Source organism: Solanum verrucosum, unplaced genomic scaffold (assembly GCF_900185275.1).
Source record: "Solanum verrucosum unplaced genomic scaffold, falcon-dt-bn FXZP01000048.1, whole genome shotgun sequence".
NCBI lineage: Eukaryota > Viridiplantae > Streptophyta > Magnoliopsida > Solanales > Solanaceae > Solanum > Solanum verrucosum.
The window spans coordinates 869,199-891,094 of NW_026020157.1; the positions used below are offsets into that span (position 1 = coordinate 869,199).

General features: G+C 36.1%; 1 protein-coding gene across 2 annotated transcripts in view; it reads right to left on the reverse strand.

Annotated features, from left to right (window-relative positions):
- Positions 1-351: 351 nt before the first annotated feature.
- LOC125828350 (protein ESMERALDA 1-like) overlaps positions 352-21,896 on the reverse strand; it is a 57,419-nt gene continuing 35,874 nt past the window's right edge. The window contains exons 6-10 of one of the 2 annotated variants that reach the window (XM_049507661.1): positions 14,141-14,345; positions 13,868-14,035; positions 1,575-1,742; positions 1,307-1,497; positions 352-905 (exon numbers count right to left, since the gene is read on the reverse strand). In XM_049507661.1, coding sequence (XP_049363618.1) covers positions 743-905; positions 1,307-1,497; positions 1,575-1,742; positions 13,868-14,035; positions 14,141-14,345 — 895 coding nt within the window. In that variant the 3' untranslated portion in view covers positions 352-742. The remainder of the gene's footprint in view (positions 906-1,306; positions 1,498-1,574; positions 1,743-13,867; positions 14,036-14,140; positions 14,346-21,896) is intronic. The other variant, XR_007443043.1, reaches the window with a different exon arrangement.

Consider the following 21,896-nt stretch of genomic DNA (forward strand, 5'->3'; position numbering starts at 1 on the left):
AAGTCAAAAAAAAAATACATGTTAGGAGGATCAAATATACCATATGGATTATATTTTTCTAACTCCCGTAGGATAAAAAAGGTATATGTGAGTCATTTGTATAACAATAGCGGTATATATGAACCACTTTCATAACGAAGGTTATATCACAACTCTAAATGACAAAATTGAGGGATATATCAGACCCTTTTCCCAAAAATAAATAATCATCTAATAAGAAAATTCAAGATTGATTTTGTTTTAATATACAGATTTCATCCCACGGTGTTGTGGGGGAGGTCATAAATGTAGTGAGAAGTGGAGATAAATATCAACAGAGAGACTCAAGTAATATTTGCAAAGACAAGGGTATCCAAAATTAAAAATTGGGAAACCTGTCTTTTCTTTATTTCATCCTGTTGCGTTAGTCTAACACTACAGCCTCTCAACTAATATACACCATCCTTACTCATAAAACTAATGTTGAATTAATATGTATCCCGTATCAATTCACAGCAGCTGGAACCCAGCAATCAATATCATTTCTATGTCCTTTACTCGGATTATCATGCACAATGTCACTCTAACTCGTATCCAGAAAATAATAATTGACGAGCAATTGAAGAAAATCTCTCAACAAGGGTTGCTCTAGGATTCGGTATGGGGCCTTCTCCAGTGTTGGGGGGACATAGAATGGCAAGGTTAGGAGCGCAAATCCGTACAAACAATGGATACTGAAACACCACCAAAGATATTGCCAGAATCATGTCACTAAGGATGATTTCAAAACTTCAGTCTTGTTACTGCGGCGCATGCAATCTGGGCATGGGACTGAATATATAGAGTCAGATGGTCTTTTGATCTCAATTCCTTTTGAATCACTATGTGCTCGTACATTTAGCATTTGCCGCTTGAAGCTTTTCCACCTGGAAACATCAGTGCAAGGGTAAATAAGTCAACAAATTCAAATAAAACCAGCAACAAAGACTGCTGTCCACAAAAAGAACAGCCTAATGTGACTTACTGGCATCCGGCATGTAGAACAGAATGAGCTTTTCAATGAGTGGACACAGAGTAAACCAAAGCGATTAATAAATGGAAACTGTATCTCTCAAATTCAAACTACAACAACTGACAGTAGTGTTTCTATTGAATCAACAAATAAAGACTACAAGTAGTACAGCTTTCCCTGCTCAAGGAGCTTTAACGCTCTAATAAACACTTTTACAACCCAAATGAAATTCAGAAACTCATTCAATTTTCTTTATAGACAGTCCAAATGACAAGTATCATCTAAATAAGAATCATGGAAATATATCAGACTTACCCAATATTTGGGTTATCATATAACAAAGCTAACTTCCTCTTGTCTGGCCTAATTGTCCTCGAGTGTCCACCATACAAGAATCTTCTATGACCCAACAGAAAGTGGGGGAAATTTCCTCCTTGAGTTGTCACAAATACTTCACTATGAAGACAAACAGTATAGTCTATAGCAGCCATCCTGGAAGAGTAATTCTAGAAGCAATAACTTGAGTCAATGTGAGAAAAAAGTAAAACTAAACACAGGGAGAAGGCAGTCGAACAATTTAGACCTGAAATGGGGCAAGTTCTTCGTGGGATGTTAGCATCTCTTTCGTTTGTAAAAGCGGAAACATCTCTAATAGTGGTTTCATGTGGCGCTCAGAGTCATAGATCTTTCCAGAAGCTAAATAAATGGATGTGCTTTTACCAAACCCCATCCCTCTTAACATCAATCCAACCTGACATAAGTGTGGGAAGAAACTTAGCCACAAAAAGATGAGGCACCAAGGAAAGGAAAGCTTGATACATGAAATGAAAGAGCTAATCGGAGAATGAATAAAGTTGGAACAATCTAGTAGAAGTATGCAAAAGTCATATGTTCCTCTAATTATGTAGAATATCAAACTTCCCCCCCTACGTAAAGAGGCATTCTCTCCCTCTATTTCAATATCTAATGATTGACTAAAATTAATAAGTGGTTTAACAAAGGTAAAGTTTATTTGGTTCTTCAAATTATCAACCTACCCTAGATTGACCTTCCTCTAATGCAAATAAAATTGAATGAAGTACCTCGCATAATAAATACCTGTATGTATGTAAAGAATTCATTATCATTTTAGTACACAATAAAAAATACTCCCTCAGTCCCAATTTATGACACTTTTCTTTTTAGTCAGTCCCATAAAACAAATGACATATTTCCTTATTTGACAAATATTTAATGATACTATCAATCTTTTAGCCTTGTTGGGTCCCACTTATTTGACTAGAAGTCAACAAAAGTGTACTCATCTAATTAAAAATTCATTTATTTTAAGGATAGTTTTGGAACATTGCTAAGTCTTTCCATATTTCTAAAACTTTGAGCCCACTCAAACTACATAACATAAATTGGACGGAGGGAGTATATTTTTTGTAATTCTTTTTCATTTTGTTAGAAGCATGTATTTGAAACGGCCATTATACCAAAAAAATCCTTATATTTTATAAATGAAACAAACTTTAATAGGGCATACATTTTTAATAAAACAAATGTTTGAAAATGAACCTCTATTCAAAGAAGTTGACACATGAAAATGTCAATAAATAAAAAAGTGGATGTTGCAGTTAATTTTTAAAAATGCAAAATTATACCTCAAACATAAAAAGGTCAAGAATGTCTTAAAACTATGCAAAATTGAACAAAAAAAAACATCAATTAATACTTTGGTCTAAAAATGTCCTTGTCGTCAATAGTTTTGTCCAAAATGTCCTTTTTGTTACTTGATTGGTTAAAAATGCCCTATTTCCAATATTAAGATGTATTTATGGAGGTGCAAGTATCACATATAAAGGGGGAAAAAAGTGAATCTTATATAGTTTGTGTAATGACCCTCCTTCCTTGAGAAAAATGTCTATCAATTGATCCCTACGGTCAAAGTCTCCACTTTTCGAAGTCATTTTCTTCATTTTCCGATCTTTTCCGCGTTTAGAGCTTTCCAATAGTGACCCCAAGTCATTTATGACTAGCTAGGACTGACAGTTCAGTTGTTAGGTCATTCGTTTGGATTTTGTGCAAGTTTCCGTATTTTGGAGCCTTTGAAACTTGAACGGTTGACTTCAATCAAAAGTTTTGGAAGACAGCCTCAGAATGCAATTCTGACAGTTTCATCAGCTCCGGAAGGTCCATTTTAGGCTAGGGGCCTAGTTGGTTTGGGCCTCAATACTTCTGGTGTGAGTTTGTGTCGTTAGGCATTTAACTTTAAAGCTTAAGCCAAGGGTTCACTTTGGTCAACATTCTTGGTAAACATGCTTGGATGAAAATTTCGTCGAGGCAATTAGCTCTGAAATGTCGAGTTTGGTCTAGTATGACCTTTCGTGCAATTCCCTAGGCTTCCGGTCTCATTTTGAGTCTTGTGGTTTTTAGCTTAAAACGAAACTTGGGTTTGGGACCCACTTTTCATCGAAACGGCCTCGAATGGAAGTTTCGATGGTTCTGTTGAGTCTGGAATGCCGAATTCGATGAAGTAGCATACTTCATTTGCATGCACAGGGTTCCTAATGAATCCCGAGCACCCCATCGGAGAATTCGGAGTTTGAGCAAACCAGTAGAAGTGTTAATATCTGGTGCATGCTTTTAGCGACCAGAATTTAATACTGTCGAGTTTGGTCTAAAATTCAAATATTAGATTCAGCCCTTATTTTCGAAAGGCGATTTCTTCATCATTCGAGCTCTGATTTAAATGATTAGAAGTCTTGTGTGATCTTTGGGAGCATGACTACTTGGGTTTGTGATTAGAAGTTGTTGAGGAGCCTTTGTTTGAGGTGAATTTCAGCTCAGCTGCTACCATAGCTTGGTTCTCTTGTTATTTTGCATGTTGTTGTTGTGGTTGTTTTTGGGCCTTGAATTGTGTTCAATTTTGGAACACAAGTTCGAGGCGTAGTTTAGGGACCTTTTGACGGATTCAATTTCGGATTCCCGGTGTGGGTCCCACATTCTCGTTTTGACGCAATTTTGAGTCCATTTCCAAATGTTGCGATTTTAGTGTCAAAACATTTGTAATGATGTTGTGATCGATAATTTGAAAGTTTGGCAGTGTTTAGAGGCATTTCGGATGCAGGTAGCTCGTGTGTGGTGGATTTAGAGCGCTTGTGTTCAGCTTTGATGTAGGCTTCGATATACTTTCTTGATTGAGCTTCTTAGATAATGCCCTATATGTATTTCATGTAATTTTGGATGATATTTGCTGGGTATTTTGCCTTCCTCTTGTTATTCCATCCTTATGGAGCCTTGGGCTTATTGTGGGTGTTGGGATCCTTAGTTTAGACTGTGGCTTCAATTGTAGTGAAGGTGATCTTGCTTATCCTTGTTAGGATTGATTCGTGATTGCCTTAGACTAGGCTGGACATTAGATGTTTTAGGTTGTGCTTTATTGCCTCGTAGTTATAGTTTGCTCCCTTTAGAGCTTGTGTTGGGTCGTTCTCCTTGCATGGATGCTTATGACCATGGTGGCTCGTCATAGTCGTGGTTTAGTCCTAGTTGTAGTCAATCTGGGACTAGAGCGGTGTATTGGGGTAGGGCATCGTCCCTTGAGTTTGCTCCCCCTTTCTTGATTTGAAATCTCTTCTTGATCCCTTCGCTTGTTGATTAGTGGTGGAAATGTTGTATCCTTATTGAGCTTATGATTATACTGTTGGGCCCAAGGCCATATGTGAGGACAAGTTGGATCCCAGGTTAGTACTCTCTGGTTGTGTGGCTTCATTGGCTATATAATTATTTGATTTTGAGTTTCTTGTTTGAATGCTGGTGATGACATGCATTGCATTGTTTGCTCATTCTCACAGATTTTGTGGTACGATCCCGACCCATGCATTAGCATATTTATCGTTCATGATGAGATACTATTTTACTTGATTTTTATTCTAAACTGGTTTTTACAAGAGTCGTACCACCTGGATCACTTGACTTATTGATTTTTGAGATTACGAGGCGTCAGGGACATGCTTCTTTCCTACTTGAGATACTAGAGGCATCTAGGATGCGCTCAGTTTTCACTTGACTACCCGATGCATCAACACCATTTCTTTCATGCTTTTGGTCTTGCTGGTGCTCCTGGAGTTTATAGGCTAGGTAGGCAGCCCCTTTATGGGTTACTCATGGTTTGAGGTCGTTACTTCTAGTTTGAGACTGATGTTGATAGTTTGAGGCCGTTATCTCCAGTCTGAGGTTGATGTTGACGGTTCGAGGCCGTTATTCCCCATCTGAGACTAATGTTTTTCGGTTCGAGGTCGTTACCTCTAGTTAGGGATTTGGACCAGATTTTATCGAAAAATGCAAATAACTTCATTCTAATAATTGTTCGTCATTGGCCTTTTTATCAATTGGACACAAATGTTTTTCCTAGGTGATCTCGAGGATGAAGTATCTGTGAAGCAACCAACTTGTTTATTTCTCAGAAGGTGCCTAGTGGTCCTATAAACTCGTAACGTAGATCCATCATTGGCTTGAAATATTCTCCTCGAGCATTGTTTGGTACGTTCAGCATGGTTATTCAACTTTCATTCTTAAGTTAATTGTTAAGTGCTTGTCCAACCCTTAATTTCTAGTTCATGTGCAGCCTCCTTAATTTTACTTGCCTTTAGTTCTATCATTCTTGTCTTATTGGTTCTACTTGCCTTTAGATTCCTGTTCATTGATCAGCCTCAATTTTATTAGATCCAGGATTTACTTATCCCTATGTGTCTGCATATTTTGCTACGTGTATGATGTGTGATTCCTTGACAACACATATTTGTGTTTCTACCCCTGTAGGTGATAAATTAGTAATGGATAGAGTGTATCAATCTAGTTTCATATGGATCTTATCATTCTCGGTATAGTGGACCTTGATGTGATATTGGGTATGGATTGGCTATCTCCTTATCATGGCTATCTTTGATTGTCACGCCAAGATTGTTACCTCGGTTATGCCTGGTTTCCTCGTGTGGTGTGGAAGGGTACGGTTAGTCATGCTTTGAGAGTGAAGAGGATGATAGAGAAAGGGTGTTTGGCTAACTTAGTGCACATTCAAGATATCAGTGTTGCCACTCCCTCACTTGAGTTGGTTCTTTTGGTGAGTTTGTTGAGGTCTACCCGACATACTTACCAAGTATTCCAAAAATCGTGACATCGATTTTGGTATTAATATAGAGCGGGTCACTTAACCATTTTACATTTTGCCCTATATGATAGCACTGCCAGACTTGAAGGAGCAGAAGGAGAAGGACCAATTGCAGGATTTGTTGAGTAAGGGGTTCATTAGACCTAGTGCTTCCCCTTGGAATGCTCCTGCCTAAATCATGATGAAAAATGGTACTATGCAGATGTGTATTGACTACTAGTAGTTAAACAAGGTGGCTATCACGAACAAGTATCTGATACAGCGTATTAATGATTTATTCGATCAGCTTCATGGTGCTTCAGTATTCTCAAATATTAACTTGAGATCGGGCTATCATCAATTGAAGATTAGGGATTCATATATTCATAAAGCGCTTTCAGGACTTCTTACGGCCACAACGAGTTTCTTGTCATGGCCTTTGGGTTGACGAATGCCCTAACAAGTGTTTCGATCTTATTTAGATTCGTTTAATTTGTGATTGTGTTCATTGCTGATATTTTGATCTACTCTGGGAGAGAGGAGCACGAGCAGCTCTTGAGGATTGTGCTTCAAACCTTGAAGAATAAGCAATTGTACGTCAAATTCTTCAAGTGTGAGTTCTGACTTGAATCTGTAGCATTCTTGGGGCACGTGATGTCCAGGGATTGATTATGGTGGATCTGAAAAGGTTGAGGCAGTTCGGGATCACTTAACATACCGATATTCAAAGCTTTGTAGGGTTGGCTACGCACTAGCTACTACAGACATTTCGTAAAAGGTTTCTCTTCTATTGCATCTCCGTTGACTAAATTGACTCTGAAGAATGTGACTTTTCAGTGGATCACTGAGAGCAAAGCAAGCTTCCAAAAGCTCAAGACCATATTGATGCTAGTTTAGGAAGTTCTCATTACATGGAAGGATTTTTATTTGCCATCAAGAGCATAGAGTGTTTCAACAGAGTGTGGAAATCAAGAAGTAATACAAGAAAATATAATTTGGCCATAGCATGGTGTACATGTAATTAAGGGCATTTATATCTTTTCTTATCTTAGTTGACCCTTAAAGTATAAAAAGAATAGAATGAAGATTATTTGGGTAGACTATTTTTAGGTGAACACTCTTGTTGAATATTGTGGGTTTATCCCTTTTGTCTCCATATTGAATCTCTCTTAAATATCTTTTGGTAAGATTATTCATGTATGAGTTTGAGTTCAATTCTCTTCTTCCTTGAATTTAATGGTGTCATTGTTTGTTCAAATTAGGGGATTACAAATCTATATTTGTTGGTCTCTAATTTAATTCAATTGTGGGATTGTTCTTTCATTATCTTCTATCTCCTCTCAATTTCTTAATTATCTCTTGAATCTATCTATGTTGTATCTCGTCTTACATCAATTGGTATCAGAGCAAGGCTAAATAATTTTTCCTACAATTCTTAATCCTTAAGTTAATTATTTTCTGGAAAAAAAGCCTTTAAAAAAAAGTTTGATTGTGTTTGCCTATTGAGATAGTTGTTTGAATTCTACAATCGAGAATCTCCCCTCCTTTTATTGTTTTGGTGTTGTTTGTGAACTACGAGTTGTATGTTTTGAGCTCTATCATTGAGAACTCCTGGAAGTGGAAATTGGTGGAAGAAAATTGTTTGGGATTGATGGGTTTGTTGGGGAAAAAAATATAAATAGTTGAAGATTGTAGCTGCGGCGCAAATTTTGTGAAGATGTAGCTATATTTGTTTAAGGTCTCTTGTTTAAATTGTTTGGTTGGATTTGGCTAATCTTTGAGTTTGAAAACATCTGAATCCATCACCTGGATGTGGAAAAAGAACGTGACACAACAACTTATACTCCATTGAGCTTCACTCGAAGCTTCGAGTTAAAAAGAAAAAGAGCTGAAACTATTTGATTCACGTTGGTTTGCTATTGTTTTTAAGTTCATTTGGGGGTTACTCAGAATTTGGGGTAGGAAACTTGAAATAGAAGCTCCATTGAAAGTTATCAACTAATCTTGAAGCTTCGATCTTAAATTTTGGGTTCCGCAAACGAGCTCCATTTCAAGTGGGTGTTATTTCATTAGATTGACAACATCTTAAGGAGTTCATCTGAAATTTGAGATGTTTTGGTGAGATTTCAAGTGGTTTTGTGTTGAATTTCAACTGTTGAAGGAGGTGATGAGTTGTTTTGAATTTCATTTAAAATTTAGCCTTTTCCTTGCTTGCTTTTCTTATTCTTCTTCTGTATTTTTTAGCTAGATTACAATTAGTACTATTATTTTTTTTTTGAGATTGAGATTACAATTAGTACTATTTTATACTAGTGTTATCCAGTTTTGTGTCCGTATTCCATTTCGTGCCAATTTGTTAAGTACTTTCCTCTTTTAGTTTCGTTGTGTGTTTATTTCATTCCTAGTCCATTAGTGTGTTTTGTCCTTCTTTGTTAGTGACATGAACTCCATTTTGAACCGATACTTGAAGGCTTGCTTTGAGGTTATTTGGGATTGTAGAACCGTGAAGAGACTAAGGGATACCCCTTAGTGGTGAAATCATTTGAATGTGGTCCTAAAATCCTACCACCTTTGAGTGTATACACAAGTGGAAAGAAAACTGAGTGCTAACATTTGAGTGATACACGTGAGGGAGTCAATTGTGAGGTCCATTATTTTTTCTAACCACTTTTCTTGTCTTAATTATGTCTTACACGGGTTCAAGAAGTTACAAGGGAGGTTTGGATGACTATGAAGAAAGGAGAACTTCATGTTATAATCCTACTCCTTATAGAAGTTATAGTGAAGTATCCTATGATAATTATAGTAGTGTTTCTCCAAAAAGAAGAGTGCATGAGCCTAATGGAAGTTTGGCTAAATTTGAAGTCATTGTTGAGGAATATGAGAGTGGTTGCACTTTTGATTGCACCTTAGGTGTAGATAAATTGTGTTATACCAACTTCATTGATCCATCTATGGTTGAGTTGTTGGAGATACCTTGTCATAAAAAAAGTTCACCATATAAATTTGGTGGAAGGTTGGTTGACGAAGAAGTGAAGATTGTTGTTTACCTAGGGAGCTATCAAGAGGGGATTTGGTGTGATGTGTATCCTTTGTCTACTTGTTTGGTGTGTTTATGGGATCCTTGGTTCAAACATAATAAATTTTCGTTTGATAGGAATTTGGAAAATGCGACAAGGGTCTGCCTGACCGTCACCTTTTTGAGTTGAGGCACCAATTAATACCAAAAACTAAAAATATTTTATTGCATATATAAATATCCAAAATCTCAAAAGCAGTAACATATTAGCAAATTCAATTCAAAAACTAATAGTAGGTAGTAGATACTATAAGTCAAGAACTTGAATAACTCAATAATTCAAAAGACAAATGACTAGCAATACTAGAACTCCAAAAGTCTGTTCTTCAAGATTTTTTTAAAAATAGGCACATTGCAGTAGACAGTAGTCTCCAGAAATAAAACAACAGAGCATGAAATAAAAAACAGAAACTGCACACTGCTGAGCGCTGACTGCACATGAAACCCTGAAGGTCACAATTGTGAACTGGAGAGAAAAAAGGGAGAACAGAGTCGGGTTTGTCCAAAACACCAAACAAACCCTAATATCGCCTTTTAATTTTAAATCAGGCCTGTTTAAAAAATAAAGTAAAAAGGCGACGTCTCTGTCGCCTCGCCACGTCACCACATGCCTATTCTCGCCTTTGCGAGATCGCCTCGCCTCGCTAGTAATAGACGACAAGGCCTTGCCTCACCTCTCGCCAAAGGCGATAAGGGCTCGCCTTTTACAACCCTAGGAGTAAAAAGATGAATAGTGACAACTCAAAAGATCAAAAGGAAAGGATATTTTGAATGAAGTGAGGGAGTGGCTACAAGCACAAAAGAAAAGAGAGTTGAAAAATGAGAGTAGAGTGTCACTAGATGAAATAAAGAAAAGTGAGGCAAGTGAGAGAAAAGAAGATGAGATAAGAGAAAAACAAGAGAGTGTGAGTGAGATTTTCTTATTCTAACTCTAACCTTTTGAATTCTGGTTCTTCTAATGTTTTCAATTCTTTTGTAGGTATTCTTGAAGAAGAGCACAAAAGGAAAACTTAACATGGAAAGAAACTTAAGAATTGCATGATGCATGTAAAGTTGAGACTACTTCTTCAAGTGAGCAAGTGAGCTTAATTTTAGAAGATCAAGGTAAAGAAGATTCTTTAAGTGCTTATCACGGTAAAAAGGCTAACCCTAACTCTCTAGTCACTTCAAATGTACTTGCTAGTGACTTGAGTGTGAATGTTAGACGGTCTTTGGGTGAGGTTGATGATTCTATACTTTGTGTTAATATGCAAATGGATTTGACCATACACTAGTTCCATATGATTGTAGAGTTAAAATTGTCATTGATTGTGAGCATAAAAAGTTTGAAGTTATTGTTATGCCAAGTATGAAAAAACATGAGATACAAAATGTTTCCTTGAATTTTTGTGATGAAGGTGAATTTATTTTTTCTTTAGCTACTAGGAACACTAAAAATGTGATTGATAATGCATGTCTCTTTGCTAGTGAATTTAATAGTTAAATTATTTCTCTAGTGAGGACATGAATATACTTTGTGATAGTCATCTTGAAATAGAGCAAGGGAAGTGTGACGATATCCTTTTTGAGCCTAAGGAATGTCAAATTCAAAATATTTTACAATCCTTTATTTGGTGAAAATATTCAAGAAGGTTTGAAAGGTGATATTTGTGTTGATAATGTGAGTCCTTTGAGTTGTCCTAATCTTGATTGTATGATTCACATTGATCATAATTTGAAAATTGAGTTTAAACTTTAAAGATGTGAACAATATTGATGAAGTCCGATTGAATGATTCATTCCTTGTCTTGTGCGCACTTGATGAAAGTGATGATTCAAAATTTAAAGAGTGCATGACTTGTGAAAATGATTCTTGTGGCTTACTTGAGGGTGTCAATTGTTTGGATGTTAGCAAGCTAGCTCCCAAAATATTTGTTGAAAGCACATCATATTTTCAAAAGTCCTCTAAAGATGAAGAATGTCATTTAAAGAATGAGGGAGGCAAGGGAGAAAGTACTACGTAAATTGATAGATGCTAGCTTGTGTGTCAATTTATTCACTTACTCTAGATTTACTTTTGAGGAAATGCTTTGGGTCGGTTTATTGAATGCTTCTAGAAAGAAATGTAAATATGATCCATTTGAAGCATTGCCAAATATGGGTATAAATGTAATAATCCTTCTTTTGATGAATTTACTAACATTCTTGATTTATTTGTGAAACAACATCAAGAGAGGATCTACCATGGGAGAATCTTCTTGGGCTACAAAAAGGTTTGAGGTATCTTTGTCTTCTAAAGCCAAGAATGATTTGTTTGAATGGCTAGTGCTTATATTTGCACCTTCTAAAGCCATGAAGGTAAACTTCTGTCTTTGAACTTTACAGTAGTGATGTTGTTATGATTAGTGAAAACTATTTAATGTTGTTATTTGATTCATGTTGTGAGTTACTAAGTGAGAAACTCTTTAACCAAAAAAAAAAAGGGAGAAACTCAAGAAAGTTTTGTGATCGATATTTGTGTTTGATCCGGGGAATGCTTACTTTGCATTTAAGGGTTGTGAATGATATTGTTAATTCTCTTAATTTTGTGATTAGAAGAGTACCATCAAATTGTGAATTGAGGAACTACTTGGTCCAAGTTTCTAAAGAAACTAATTTTGATTTGAAAGCTAATATTTAGAATTATTGGTTTCTTTTAGCTATTTTATGATTATGGTATACTTTTGAGTCAAATTCTTGATATTACGCTTGAAAAAGTGATTTTTATAGAATTTCATGATTCTTGGCGCTATCATAAAAGTGTGCATTTTTGGAAGTGGTATGTAACTTGTTTGGAAGCTAATTTTTTGGCGTGGGTATTAATTCCCTTCTATGTTTTGCAAGGTTTGAATTCAAGGTCAAATGTAAGTTTGGGAAGTACTCATTGCATGGAAGGATTTCTACTTGACATCAAGAGCTTAGAGTGTTTCGGTGTGTGGAAATCAAGAACCAATACAAGAAAAGAATATCAATATGTTTTTAGGATCTTTTTTGTCATAGCATTGTAATTAAGGGCATTTATGTCTTTTCTTATCTTAGTTAACTCTAAGGGGTCGTTTGGTTGGGAACTACTTATCCCAAGATTAATTATCTTGGGATTAGTTATCTTAGTTATCCTAGGATAACTTATCCCATCACTATGTTATAAATGGTGGGATAAGTTATCCCAAACATGTCAACCAAACAAGACATCAAAATTTTATCCCACGACTATTTTTTTATCCCAGGATTATTTATTCTTATCCCTCACACCAAACGAGCCATAGTATAAATAAAATAGAATGAAGATTATTTGGGTAAATAATATTTTTAGGTGAACACTGGTGAGTATTGTGGGTTTTTGTCTCTACATTTGATCTCTCTTGAATATCTTTTAGTAAGATTATTCATGTATGAGTTCAATTCTCTTCTTCCTTGAATTTAATCTTACAGTTGTTTATTCAAACTAGAGAAACACAAATCTATTTGTTGGTCTCTAATTTACTTCAATTGTGGGATTGTACTTTCTTTCTCTTCTATGTCCCCTCAATTTCTTAATTATCTCTTGGACCTATCTATGTTGTATCTCGTCTTACATCACCTATTGACTTCAGCTCCAATTCTGAATTTTCCTGTAGAGGGCGAGGGCTTTACAATATATTGTGTGAGTTGATGCAGCATGGCAAGGTTATTGGATATGCTTCTAGGCAATGAAAGGTTCACGAGAAGAACTACCCCACACATGACTTGGAATTAGTGGCGGTAGTTTTTGCTTTGAAGATTTGGAGGCATTATCTTTATGGTGTTCATTGTGAGATCTTCATTCATCATTGTAGCCTACAGTACATATTCAACGGGAAGGATCTTAATTTGAGACGGCGTTGGTGGTTGGAGTTGCTTGTGTGAGATAACCAAGTTACTCATCATATTGCACCAAATCTGATGTTTCATGTGAGAACTAAACACATTGAGATCATTTTCTCTTCGTCAGAGAAAAACTATTTTAAGAGACATAACTACAAAGTTCGCGAAGTCAAATGATCAGCTCATATATTCACCATGTACCTAACTGGTTCTCGTATTAGTTACATTTGTAATAAGTTTGGTAAATATGGTTAATATGAACCAACTTGAGGAATGTTAAAATCTCGTGGGTATTGTAGAATATTTTAGGATCTTGCAAATATAGTGCAACTTGATTTACTCCTATAATTATGTATTTTTATTTTCTTTCCTTTCTTAGTGTATGTACATAGATATCTAAACCCCAATGGCTTCAGAGAATAATCAAGCTGAAGTTTCTCTTATTTCTTTCTCTTTCTCACAAGTACATCTTATGCAACTATCTAATTTGTTTTTGAAATGGTTATGTAGCTATCTTATCTTCACAAGCATCTCTTGCACATCACTTTGTCAAACATAACTTTTCAAAAATATTCTTTGGTAAAGGTAATCTTACAACGAACTCACAGGCTGCTCAAAGCAAGCCCTAAGAAATGAAAGGCATTAAAACATCCAAAACAAAAGGTTTTACTTTTACTTAAGTTATTATTTCCAGCGTTTCGTCAGATGAGAAAAAAAAATAAAGGTTTAGTCAACTGAGTTGACAATAAGAAACAGAATAAGGAAGTCAACTGAATATCTAGCCAACAAGACAAAAAAATATTACCTCTAATGGCGTTAAGGGACACTTTCCGTTGATCCTGATTGCTCCAGGATGAATCACTTTACCACGTTTTGTGAATTTGCCCCTCCATCCTCTCTCTCTTGCAGCATCCATATCTATTTTCTCTTTATCTCCACCATCATATATACAACAAGAGAAAGCAACCATATCCTGCACGAAAAAGTGATCAAGACTATTTACCCTCGGAAGTCTATGCTATCATATGAACTACATAAAGTATGCATGCTCATCAGTTTGCACTACTTGAAAACTAACCTCCTCAAAGCGAAGATGCACAGATATATACTTCCCACTATTATTTGCACTTCGGTCTTTCATTCTTGCAACCAATGTTTGTCCTAAACTCAAAATGGGGTTTAAAAATCTAAGGGCTTCATAGTTTGCCAGACACCTAAGCCGCTGAACTGCTGGAGGAGCATCGAATGACAAACGATTAGCAAACGGCGATATCCTGATGATCCTGCACTTAACACAAACAAAACATTCAGTCATAGAAAATAAAAAGAGAAATAATGGAGTGGCGGTCACCCAAACAAGGCTTGAAATAGAGGTGACAGAATCTAGTAAAATACAAATTAAATTATGTAGTAGCATGAGTAACAATTAAACTATATTTAGAAAGGTGAAACTTGGAACAACCAAGGGCAAACATTTAAATATGCTCATTATTCAAGGGTAAACTGAATTATGTATGACTGATTTTTTAGCAAACCATGAACTCCTATTTCATTCCCATTCCAGATTGTTCTCTGTATCTGTCACTTCCCTCTTCTTCTTCGCCAATCTCTCCAAACCCCAAATCCAATCATGGATCCAAACATAAACAAGAAGTACCCTCTCGAGAGTGAACCAAGAACGATCAAGAACTTATTAATTTCACTTGATAATATTCCAATTGCAATCATAACCCTACAAGTATCCATTCTCTCTTGCTTACGACTAAAGCAGTCTCTTTCATTCATAGAGCTTTCAGAATATCAAGAAATACTCACTTTTCTTCATCCTTTCAACTGGCTTACAAGTTCAGGTATCCTCCTCTTTTTTTCTCCTAAATATTCTGTTTTTTTTCACTTTCATCTTCTGCATTATTTTTATTTATTTATTTGATGACAAAAAAAAATTATTGCCTTTTCAAGTTCTCTTTAAAAATCTCATTTTTGTGGCTGAATTTCATGGTTGTCGGAGTTGAAGGATACATTAAACACTTAGTTAAAACAGATAATGGTTGTAATTGAACTTGCTTTAGAATTCTTTTCAACTTTTAAAATATCTCATTCAGAATTCTGTCCGTATCCAATTTGATTGCTTCTTTTTTTTCGTTTTCAGCCACAAAAAAATCACTTTCCGTTTTCGTCTCTAGTCAATTTCTTCCATTTCCATTATTTGGACCTATTTGTGGATGTATATTCTAGTAATTTGGTGTTAATACTTGAGTTCTTGAACTAATTTTTATGTCGACTCATTAGTAAGTTCATTGAGAGCTAGGTCAATGCCTAATGTCAATTGCCTTTTCATTATTCATTAAAATTCTTTAATTGTGCTCACTCCACGTGTGACCTAGAAACATCCTCTCTTCTCCAAAACAGAAGTAGAATCTTCGGCTATTCTCCAAAACAAAACAACCTTCTATTCTCCTTCTTCAACTTTCAAGAATACATAGGAACTATGTTGCTCAAACTCTTCACAAATGTCAATGGGTGTGAGTTGGATTCTCCAAAAGTAGTGTATTTTTGGAGAATCCGACACGGGTGTGGCATCGAAGTGAAGAGTTCGCGCAACTTAGCTTAGGAATGACCTCTTTCAGCGCCAACACAACTGTGAGCTTTAATTGATACGTGGTAGCTGGGAATCAGGTTACGCAAGGCTTCCATGTTTCCAATCTACCATTTGGACTCACAAGAACGATTCAATATTGCAGCCCTTCCAATATTGATTCAATACACAAGGTAAGTAGTTTAATCTGTTGGTTAATTATAGCATGTTACATGCTATGTCTGACGTATTAAACCTATGTCTAGAAACATAGACTCTCTCATCTCTTTTCCCTCTTTTAGATCTCCTTATTCACTCTCTATTGCATCACTCTAAATGAGTGTTGTTTTAGCTGAGTGAAATAAAGATCAAATTTAGTAGCTAGAAATAATGATTTTTTTATGATGTAGTAGCCAAATTTTATCTTCTTTGGAAGTAGCTGATTTTAAACTTACCTAAGTATCACAAATACTCATTTGTATTCCACATAACAAGGTTAAGCAAAATCTATTGTTTTAGGTATTGTTTCCTCAATTCAAGGCTATCAATCTAGAAATTTGTGTTTTTTTTGTTAAATTATAGTTATATTAAGTTGCAATGACTAATTTGAGTAAATCTCGGCTTGTAGAATAGGATGGTCACATAGGAAATTTACATGTGGTGGGCCAGGAGAAAATTTAGTAGAAGGAACAATAAGAATTTGTTTAGTAAAAAAATAAGGCATAGGAAGTTTCTATTCAAGATTTCACTTTTCATGAAGAGTTAACTATGCAATTAACTCTCTATTGATAGTAAAATAACAACATATCCAGTGTAATCCAATGAGTGGAGGGTAGTGTAATTCCAACTAATAGTAATTCCACAATTCAACATCCAGGGGCCTTTTATTTGCTCTGTTGTAGAACTCATAATGAGTAAGATCCGGAGCACCAATTATGTAGAGTGAGGTAGCAACCAAGGTAGGTATGAAAAAACTTCCTATGATTCTTTTTTTTTTTGAAAAAGGTAACTTGTATTATGAACAAAAGGAATACTCAGAAAAGTATTCCAGTAATACTTACAACAAAATTACAGAGGGAGGAGTGTCCCTACTAAGCTTCATAAATAATCTAAAATACTAGGAATATCGTCTTCTTCTTGAGGATATTCGTGTTTACACCAAAAAAAGAAAAGGACTAGACAGTTCATCTTCAATTTCTGCAGAGAGCAACTCTTGTTTTCGAAACATCTCTGGTTCTATGATTCCTGTGGTATTAGATTAGAAATCAGAACCATCATGAGGCATCGACTTATAGAACAATGGCTTATGAAGCCTAAGAGCATTGTACAAAGGTGATGATGTCTAATGAGTCGGGAATTTTGACTCATTTAGGGCTTGTTGCTTAATGAATTAGTGTCCTCAACGCCTATTTTGAGTTCATAACTGATGTTAAATTGTTTATGTGCAGCAATGAAGGCTTAAGAACAAGGCAAGGACATTACATTGTGAAAAGAAGTGAAAACGTTGGAAAAGCTTAAGAAAAGAAGGGCAGGAGCTCGCAAAAATCACTCAGTGACTCGCTGAGTGAGCTTCTAGCTCGCCAAAAGATCCAGCGAGTTGGCTCATGAACTAAGCCAACTCGGCGAACCAAAGTGCAGTTTGGCGATGCGCCGAATGGAACGGCGAGCTCGATCCAGCTCGCCTAAATGATCAGAACAACTGGAGAATGAAGTCAAGTCCATTCGGTGACATCTATCGGGTTCGCCAACTTAGAAGTCAAGAATTCAAAAGCTGAAGCAGTTGATTGGCGATGAAGCTTGCCCATCGGCGGATCGCCGAGTCTTTGCCTCAATGTTCTTGGGGACTGGAAATAAGCTCATCATGTAAGTAGGCAGACCATCCAACACTGATTTGATGAGTGTTACCCTGCTTCCCAGAGACAGGTGCTGGCTAGTTTCCTCTCACGTCTCTTCAACAGCACATACCACACTTCCAGCTCTTTGTTCTTTGCTCCCAAAGGCAGTCCCAGTGTTTTGTTGGTAGTGCATCTACTAGGCAACCCAATGCTTCAGCTAGCCCAAACAGATTGTCAACATTATTGATAAGGAAGAGATGACTCTTCAACCAGATGACATGGAGGCCTAATATGCCCTCAAATATAGAGAGTATAGCTCTTAAATGTCTAATATGTGTCTCCTCCGCCTCACAGAATATAAGAGCATCATCAGCATAAAATAAGTGTGTGATCTCTCCAGTTCCTCCCCTCTCCCTGCTTGTGCACTAAAACCTCTCCCCATCCATTTGTCTTTGCCTTCCTGAACATATGATTCAGTCCCTCCATGGCTATTAAGAATAGGAATGGAGACATAGGATCTCCCTGTCCGAGACCCCTTTGGGACTGAAAGAAATCTTCAGTGTTACCATTTATGATGAGGGAAAACTTCACCTTCAGTTGTACTAATTTATGTATTATATTCGTGGTCAGATTATTGATATGAATATCATTGCCTTTGTAATTAAAAAGTTCTTCATATCATTAGTAATATTTTCTTTCTAGGTTTTCAATAAACTAGACTATTTTAAAAGGACAATTAAAATAAAGATGCAGTAGCTTATATTACAGTTATAAAGTTGAATTTTCTACGTGAAAGTTGATTTCTGTATAGTTATTAAATCATAAATTGATGAAAATTAAGTGTCGTTAGTTGAGCATTGCTCTAATGAACTGAAGTTGGAAAAGATGTCTTCACAAAAGCTCAACTACTGACAATCCTGTTGGAATAACTATACATTCCAAAAGGATTGGAAGTATCATGGTTATTGTGTCAATAACAGGAACATCATTGATATAATCAACTACTATATGCTATCATTTATCATCTTACCGATTGTATTCAAGTTTACTAGCTGAATTTAAATACATTGGTATTAAGCTGGAACATCCAAAAAAGGCATTTTGAAAATTAGATGGAAGTGCCCATCCTATTTTAAGCTTTTTCTATGTCCCATACCTTGTAAGTGTAACACCCCGAATATTTCTAAGTCAAGACTCGAACCATTCTTCGTTGTGAATAAGATTTTACCGAGTGATCCTAAATTTTCCTACGTATTAAGGGCACTAGGTGCAACACCTCGAGTTTCAAAAAGGACTAAAGAGAAAAATTCGTTTGAGTCACCCATCACTTTCTAGTTTTAAGTCAACTTCAATCAACCATATCTTTTTAGCACATAAAGAGTTAGGTGGTCCATGCAGTGTTCTTAATGGCGCTCGCCATTCGCCAAAGGCGAGAAGGCGAGGCGAGGCGAGCATGTCGCGCCATTTCCCAGTGAGGCGCGGCGAGATCAATTAGGCGATGTGAGGCGACGTGAGGCGACGTAAAGGCGACGTGAATGGCGGCGCCTTTTAGTATTAAAATTTTAAAAAGGTCTTGACTTAATAATATTAGTCAAAATTAGGGTTTTTTTTTTCATATTTCCAAAATTGGGACTCAGACGCGACTCTCTTCTCCTTCAACCTCGCGATTCTCTTCTTCTCCTTCAGTCACGACTTGCGATACTCTTCTTCTCCTTCAACCTCGCGATTCTCTTCTCCTTCAACCTCGCGATTCTCTTCTCCTTCAACCTCGCGATTCTCTTCTCCTTCAGTCAACTTGCGCGAATTGAAAGGTATGGCCTCTTTTCTTTCTTCTTCTCCTTCAGTCCTCGTCTTCTCTTACTTTCTCCTTCAACTGCTTTCTCAAAAAAAATAAAAATTTGAGATACTATTGCTTTCTGCGGTTCTGCCTTCTCTGCTCTGTTTGTTTCCTCTTTTTCTTCAATGCTCTGTTTTCTTTGTTCACTGTAATATTTATTTTTTTTGATAAAAGTAACATTTGTTCACTGTAATATGCTGCTGAATGCTACTGCTTTCAGCTTTTTACTGTGCTGCCTATTATTTTATTTTTTTTAAAAATTCTTCTATAGTAATTAATAGTAATTACTAATTAATATGGTATATGACTATATGTTGTATTATACAATAGTGAATTCACTGTAATATTTTATTTTTTTTATAAAAGTAACATTTGTTCACTGTAATATGCTGCTGAATGTTACTGCTTTCAGCCTTTTACTGTGCTGCCTATTATTTTATTTTTTAAAAATTCTTCTATAGTAATTACTAATTAATATAGTATATGACTATATGTTGTATTGTACAATAGTGAATTCACTGTAATATTTTATTTTTTTTTATTAAAGTAACATTTGTTCACTGTAATATGCTACTGAATGCTACTGCTTTCAGCCTTTTACTGTGCTGCCTATTATTTTATTTTAAAAAAAATTCTTCTATAGTAATTAATAGTAATTACTAATTAATATAGTATATGTTGTATTGTACAATAGTGAATTCTATGGCGGATGCTAGCAAAAAGAGGGACATTGGATGGAATTATGGTACTCAAGGAGCAACGAAAGATTCGGTTAATTGTAACTTTTGTGGGAGTACTTTTAATGGTGGAATAACTCGACACAAACAACATCTAGTGGGTGGTTTCAAGAATGTTAAACAATGTACAGCATGTCCGTCGGAGATTAGAGAAGAAGTAAGGGCTTATATGCAAAATAAAATCGCTAATAATCCCAAATTTCAAGTGAGGCAGCCGGAAGAATATATTGATATTGATGATGTTGATGATATGGATGAATATGCGGAAATGATGCCTCCCTCCAAAACTCCAAAGATATCTTCTAGTGGAGGTGCATCATCCACCGCGCGGAATGTGACGAAAGGCCCTATGAATCTCTATTTTCCGCATAAATCAACACAAAAAGGAGGCTTTGAAAAAGGAGGAGGAATTGATGAAACAAAGAAAATTCTAAGAGAGCGTGCGGTAAGTGCTTTCGCGATATGGATGTATGATGCGGGGCTCCCTTTTAATTGTGTCAATCACAAATCATTTGATAAATTTATTGAGACAGTAGGACAACATGGCCCCGGAATGAAGCCTCCTACATTTCATGAAGTTAGAGTTACTCACCTAAAAAAAGAGGTGGAGAAAGTGGAAAAAATCGTTGATGAGCATAAAGTGCAATGGACAAAGTTTGGATGTTCCATTATGATGGACAAATGGACGGCACGAAATGGTAAAATGATCATCAATATTTTGGTGAATTCTCCAATCGGTAGTGTATTTCTTGGTTCTGTCAATGCTAGCAATGAATCTACCGATTCCACCAAAATGTACAAGTTGTTTGAAAGCACTATTGAAAGAATTGGACCGGAAAATGTTGTACAAATTGTAACTGATAATGCTAGTGAGAATGTTAAAGCGGGAAGCATGATGATGGGTGCATACCCACACATTTATTGGACTCCATGTGCCGCTCATTGCATCAACTTGATGTTTGGTGACATATTCAAGGTTAAGCCATATGCTTCCGGTAATATCACTCTCATATCCTCTAACTTTCTTTATAGTCAATATTTAATACTTATTAGCTACTAATTACTATAATCTTACCTTAACAGTTTTTAAGAAGGCCATCAGAATCCATTCTTACATTAGTCAAAGGCCATTGTTGTTAAACTTGATGAGAAAATTCACCAAGGAAAGAAATTTGGTGAAACCGGCCAAGACAAGATTTGCAACGGCCTTCTTAACTTTGAGAGCTATGTACATACAAAGAAAAAACTTGAGAACTTTAGTCCTCTCAACCGAATGGACTTCAAGTAAATTTGCAAAGGAAACTTTGGGGAAAGAAGTTGCCAATCTTATTATTTCTGCCCACTTTTGGGATGATGTTGTTCGAGCACTTACAGTTTGTGGCCCTTTGACAAAAGTGCTTCGTTTGGTGGATGGGATGAAAAAACCACCAATGGGCTATATTTATGAAGCAATGGATAGAGCCAAAGAAACTATTGAACGGGGTTTTCGTGGAATTAAGAAGCAATATGAGAAAGTGTTTGAAATTATTGATGCAAGGTGGTCAGACCAACTCCATCGGCCTTTGCATGCTGCAGGCCATGTTTTGAACCCAGGATTGTATTATAAAGCTCAAGAAGAGGGAACTTTACTACAGAGTCTGTGGACCGAGTATTATGCATGTGTTGAGAAGATGATCCCCGATACAACAATACAAGATTTACTAGTCGCTGAGCTTCCTAGGTACAAAATGGCGAATGGACTATTTGGTTGTGGTCTGGCTAAAAGAGCTAGAGACACAAGGTCACCGGGTAAGTGAGTTGATTTAGCTCTTACTTAAATTATTCAACTTATTTACACTCATTAACCTCTA